The 6,643-nt window shown below is 42.0% G+C and overlaps 1 protein-coding gene across 1 annotated transcript in view; it reads left to right on the forward strand.

Annotated features, from left to right (window-relative positions):
* Positions 1 to 6,643, forward strand: part of ESR2 (estrogen receptor 2) — an 84,066-nt gene that overhangs the window by 63,448 nt on the left and 13,975 nt on the right. The window contains exon 9 of the mRNA XM_029952636.1: positions 1,728 to 1,861. Coding sequence (XP_029808496.1) covers positions 1,728 to 1,861 — 134 coding nt within the window. The remainder of the gene's footprint in view (positions 1 to 1,727; positions 1,862 to 6,643) is intronic.

Genomic DNA, 6,643 nt, shown 5'->3' on the forward strand with positions numbered 1-6,643 from the left:
TATATATAGACCACATCTTCTTGATCCATTCATCAGGTGATGGACATTTAGGCTCTTTCCATGATTTGGCTATTGTTGACATTGCTGCTATGAACATTGGGATACATGTGCTCCTATGCATCAGCACTTCTGTATCCCTTCCCCAAGACATTTTAGAACCAGCTCTTTTCAGCGTCAGATCACCTCAAGCCCAACAGTTACAGTTTCCAATAATAAATGTCCCCAAGCATGGTGATCTGATTATGTGGCATGAGGGACATTCGGGGAACAGGTATTTCACGATGCGCAGAGCATGCGTGTCCTGCAGCGGCCCGCCCGGGGAAGCCCTAGCTGGGGAGGTGGCTAGTTGGGACTTGGGGAGACTTGGAGGTTTCCTACAGATTTCGGCACGCTTTGCCCAGGGGCTCTGATTCTCCAAGGCGGTCTTTCCCTGCGACTGACTTTGAGGAGGCGCGGGTGTTTTATCACTTAACCTGTGCATTTTTGGGAAGCCTCAAGTGGTTGTAGAAGTTACCATATTTGTTTGCAACTTGCAGTTTGCTTGCTTGTAGCTTTGTACAGGTCAGTCTGGGGGGTTTGGATACGGTGGGATGCAGCATCCTGGTAAGGTGCTGGCCTCTTGTAGAACCCGGTGGGAAAGGCTCAGCACCCTCGGGGGTTCGTTTGAATTCCACAGAGGCCCTTTCCTCAGGCACCACCAGCACGGGGAGGCGGAGAGGGGACAGCCAGTTCTCTGAAGCAGGTTCCCTTCAGGGGCTGCGTGGGAGACTAAGGATGAAACCCGCAGACACTCACCCCTGCCAGGCCCCCCTTCATCATGCGCTGCAGGTGTTAAGAAGCAAATGAAGTTTCATGGCAAAATCATCTGCTTGTCACAGGCTTCCAATGACTATGACTGATGATAATAGAAGTTTTTTGGGAAGCAGTGAGGCAGAATAATGTGTGTCTGGCGGGAGTGAATCGAAGCTGGTATTTTCTAGATACAGTTCAAGTAACTGTCTTCAAAAGTATGCATAAAAATTTATTTCTCTGAATGTTCAGAAAAATTTTGATTATATGGTTTGAAGTTTTTCTAAAACTTTTACTTAAAAATAATCTTTGGCAAGTCAAAAATGTGTATGTCTCCATTTCTACCTTCCTTTCCTGATTCTAAACTGTCTTCTCGCATTGTGATTTCTTTGCGTGTCGTACGGGCTTTTTTCCAAGTTATGTTAAATGTCCCTTAGTTGCCCACCAGTGTCTCAGTGACCTCCAGGAAGTAAATTAAGCCCTCCATGTGCAGGATTGTTTGTTTCAGTAATGTTCAGTCTTCCTCACTAGCACTTCAAAGTCTTCTGATGGGAACACGGAATGTCTCATTTTAGCAATATGTGTCGTAACCAGGGCTGGTTGGTGGAAATGGTTTAAGATAGAAACTAATCAACGGAAATGGCATTCTGTTAAGGAAACAGTTGGTGTGCATGTAGAAGGAAAGTGTATTTCCAATGTATATTTTTGTCTAAGTAGTATTTATTTCAAATGTTTGCCTTAGGAATTTATGGAAGTTTTCTATCCTTTCTATATGAAGATAATTCTAGTAATTTCATATCACTGGATATGGTTTCATTACCAGTTTGTGAGAGTTAAAGGATGTTCAAGATGAAATTTAAGATTAACAAGAAAATACTCACTGCTTTTGATGGTTGTCTAATGCTGCATGTTTTAAATTTCCAAACAAACTTTTGTAGGGACGAGGGGAAATGTGTAGAAGGAATTCTGGAAATCTTCGACATGCTCTTGGCAACGACTTCAAGGTTCCGGGAGTTAAAACTCCAACACAAAGAGTATCTCTGTGTCAAGGCCATGATCCTCCTCAACTCCAGTAAGTAGCCACACAGCTGGGCTGTGTTTTATGGGGGAGAGACGCTGTTTCTAGAACTAGCCTGGTGTTAAGGACAGTATCAAACTTCTTATTTTATTTAAAAAGGGGGAAATGTCTTCCTTTCTGACTTCTCTGTTTCATTTTCTAGGGGTTTAAGCAGTGGTCAACTTCTGGTAACTTGAATACAAATTATTCACTGGCAGTAATTTACAAAGTGGCTCAAGCCATTTTGCTGGAAGAGAAAAAAAAGACAGGAAGTAGTGTTTGAGTGCGTCTTCAGGGACGGGCATACATTAGTGGGATGAGGGAAGGACTAGAAGGAAGGGAAGCAGGGCCAAGAGCTGCAGGCTGTGCAGAGGGAGGTGTGTACAGTTGTGCAGGGCAGTGCTAGAGATTACACCTCGCGTCTTGGCCGAGAACAGCCCCTCGGGGTACTGAGCAGCCCTAGAAGAGGCTCAGGCAGGGGCGTGTCATGGACGGAGAAGCGTTCTGTAGAGGTCACTGTGGCTGCCACGTGCAGGAGAGACAGAGGCAGAGGCCCATGCAGAGTATTCAGGGACCATGAGAGCCTGAACGGACTTGGTGTGGAGGGGCCAGGGAGGAAGGGCCTGACTGGAAGGAAACATTGGGCTCGAGATGAGAAGCGAGAGAGGCTCTGAAGATACATGGATGTTGTAGCGTTGCTGCTCTTTTCTTATGATATGTGTAAAACCTGGTGATTGCAAACATTCGAACAAAAGAAAACATACAGGGAAGAAAGAAATCCCCAGGAATCTCCCCTGGCCCTGGGCATGATAACCATCATATCTTGGTGACCAATCTTTAACAGCTCTCTGTAGATAGATAGACAGACAGACAGCTCTTGATAGATGTAGTAGGTAGAAAGGTAGGTAGAGATGGGTAAGTAGGTAGGTAGGTAGATATATGCACACACACTTACACAGAGAGGAAGACACCCATGCACTCACAGGCTTATGTGTATAATTTTACATAAACAACAGCGCATCTTATGTTAAAAATTATAAAGACCTTGAAACAGGTCTACTTTCATCTAATTATTGGCTTGACCCTTCCACTCCAACACCAACTAGCTAGTCTTAACCAGAGGATAGACTTTATACCTCCTTCTATTCTCTAATAATCTTTTAAAATAATACCTCCCCTCCAATATCCACATAGATAAGCTTCCCCCCACCCCCAATTTAAAAAATGTTTAGGGAGCACCTGGGTGGCTCAGTTGGTTGAGCGTCCAACTTTTGGTTTGGGCTTGGGTCGTGTTCCCAGGGTCGTGGGATCGAGCCCCTGCGGGGCTCTGCGCTGAGTGTGGAGCCTGTTTGGGATTCTCTCTCTTTCTCCCTCTCCCCCACTCATGCTATCTCTCTCTCTCTCTCTCTCTCTCTCTCTCTCTCTCTCAAAGAAAAACAAAAAACCTCACTTTAAAAAATTAAAATAATTTTAAAAGTTGGGATACCTATATATACAAATACTTTTCTGTGTCTTGTTCTTTTACTTTTCAAAATGCTGTGAAATATGTCTAGGTCGACTAGGCGATGTCTAACTCATTCTTTGAGTGAGGACATTGTCTAAATTGTTCAACCATTTCTTTGATGGACCTTTACTTAATTACAGATTTTTTTTTTTGGCCATTATAACCATTGCTGCAGTAAATCCAGTTGTGCTCTTTTGCACATATTTCTAAGTATCTACAGAGTGTTCACACTGTTTAACACTGTCTAGTTTACTGCCTACCTGGTATTTGGTCCAGTTCCTGTCCCAGATATTGATTGCTTTACTTAGTTATTGACTCTCAGTGGCTTATTTCTTTCTGGAATAATATGTATATGCAAGTTTTTGTTGCTGTTGTTTTGTATATGCGAGTTTTAACCCTCCGCTGCTGACTTACAGAGAACTTCATCTGGGCATCATATGGGACTTTACTACCTAGGTTTTATCCCATCTTAGAACTTCATATTGGAAACAATAGGAATCTCTGGGATCATTTGATGCTGCTTTATTATAAATCATCCAAAGCAGCAGTTCCTGAAGCCAGCTCTCAGTGCAGACCCTGTGGCTGCCTTCTGAGCACCTGCCCACTCCTCGTGTCTAATGCCCCCACATACTGTTGGGCACCGGCACTAGGTCTGATAAAGGGGAAAAGGAAACATATAGAGCAGTGCTTCTCAGGCCCTGGCATGGAGCACAGAGATAGATGGCTGGATCTGGGCAGGGAGAGGAAGTCTCGAGGGCAGAATGAAAGAGGAGGTACAGAGACCTTAAAGACAAGCTTTGGGTACTTTCCAGTTGGGTTTCAATCTGGCCCTACCTGCCTAGCAGGACATTTCCCCTGCACCCAGTGCACTCTCTACCCAAGGTCCAGAAAAACAGTTTGTGACTAGAAATGGTCAATTGTTAGATGAATGAAAATTGTAGAGAAAGCCAAAGAAGACTCCTAAATGCTCTGGAGTCCCTGGTACCTTCCTGACATTTTTAGAACATAATATGAGGACCCAGCTTACGTTGGCAATTAAGGCGATGTGTGTATAGAAAATGTCCCACTGAGACATTTGAAATTGATCATGGAAGAAAATTGGCTTTTCCTGACCTCTTTGAACTCACCTTACCTCATACGTGTGCTGCCATTTCAATCTTTGTTGCTTGAAAAGTTCATTTCCATCTTGGCACAGGAGGATCATCAAATACTAGAATACGGGGTGTCTCTTACTTTTGGAAATAATTTAGAACTCCTTTCAGTGAAGCAACGTGCTCCTTGCAAGGCCATGTGCTTCTTGCTACAACACTTTGCAGTAGAAAGCCTTCTGTTTGGCAAGGCTCCTTACCGTCGACTTAGCCTCCGAGACATCATATTGTATTGTCGTGAAAGCTAGAAGTATCATCTGTGCAAATGGGAAAGACTAAGGCTACGGCGTCTCTCCCGCAGCATCCGGCAGAACCGCCATCGTGACAGTTACAGAGGGTGAGTCAGGCATGTGGTGTAATTACCACTTGTGGTGGTAAATTGAGTAGAATTTGTTTACAGTCAATCTATATTTAGGAAATCTTCTTTTAACAAAGTTCCTTTCTCACTTGGTAGTCAAAACAGTTGTCAAATGCATTTAGGAAAATGAGATTCTGTTTCTACTGGAAAATTTCCACTGTCAGGAGACAGGGGTCTTTTCTGTGCTAGATTTTAAGCATTTGAAGGTATAGGCTTTTGTTGTTCTGGATTATTTGTAGCATTACATTAAAAATAGGGCCAGGATCTACTTTCCCCCCTTAAGTTTAAAAAAAGAAAAACTGGAGAATATACAAAATAGACCTTGGACATTGGACAACAGACACTAATGTCTACATGGGATTCTATCTGCGTTAGGAAGTGGAGGGACAGTAAAACATCCTCCAGACCGAGAAAGCTCTCTGAGACCAAGAAACGATGCAACGCACCCCCCACTGCTTACCTTGTTTTATTTTAGGATTAAAGACGTTTCTTTCATAATGAGAAATGGGTAAATTTGTCAGGAAGAGACATAAAGATCCTAAACATTTATGTGTTAAAAAGAGAACTTCAAAATATCTAAAGCAAAATATGATAGAACTTCAGGGAGACATGGACAAGTCTCTTGTTATAGTTGGAGATTTTAATGTCCCTCTGTCGGTTCTATCAATTTAGAATAAGTAGACAGAAAATTAGTAAATATAGAGAAGACTTGAACCATACTGTCAACTAACTTGACCTACCCATGTATAGAACCTTCTACCCAACAACAGTAGAAAATATGTTCACGTGTTCTTGAACTATTCACAGGATAGATCATATTTTGAGTCATTATACATGTTTCAATATGTTAAAAAGGATTTAAGTCATACAAAGTATTTTCTTTGACAGAGTGAAACTAAATAACAAACCAATTATAAAAAGATCTTGGAAAATTTCCAGGCATTTGGAAACCAGATAACATACATGCATAATATAACCCATGAATCAGATAAAAATCAAAAGCAGTACTTTTTTAAAAAACATAATTTATTTTTTAAGTAGGCTCACTCAATGCAGGGCTGGAACTCAAGACCCTGAGATCAAGAATTACATGCTTCACGGACCGAGCCAGCCAGGCACCCCCAGATAACCAAGAGACTCTAAACACCAGAATGATTTTGTTCTTTCAGATTATTTTATACATAGGTATAGCAGAAGTAATTACTTAAAAGTGACTTGCCACAGAATTTACTTATTTTGTCTAGAATTACTGAAGAACAATCTGTGTGCTATTAAAATGAAGAATGTGGAATATTTCTAAAAACATATTGACATCAGTATATTCTTTCTACTGACACACAGTCTCATTTTGGCAGAAAGTTATTAAGCACTTGGTGACTTTTTCTATGTTTTTAACAGTTTTTTTTTAAAAAGTTTATTGTCAAATTGGTTTCCATACAACACCCAGTGCTCTTCCCCACAAGTGCCCTCCTCCATCACCACCACCTCTTTTCCCCCCTTCCCCTTCCACCCTCAGTTCGTTTTCAGTATTCAATAGTCTCTCAAGTTTTGTGTCCTTCTCTCTCCCCAACTCTCTTTCCCCCTTCCTCTCCCCCTGGTCCTCCAGTAGGTTTCTCCTGTTTCTCCTGTTAGACCTATGAGTGCAAACATATGGTATCTGTCCTTCTCTGCCTGACTTATTTCACTTAGCATGACACCCTCGAGGTCCATCCACTTTCCTGCAAATGGCCATATTTCATTCTTTCTCATTGCCATGTAGTACTCCATTGTATATATAGACCACATCT

Source organism: Suricata suricatta, chromosome 9, assembly GCF_006229205.1.
Source record: "Suricata suricatta isolate VVHF042 chromosome 9, meerkat_22Aug2017_6uvM2_HiC, whole genome shotgun sequence".
NCBI lineage: Eukaryota > Metazoa > Chordata > Mammalia > Carnivora > Herpestidae > Suricata > Suricata suricatta.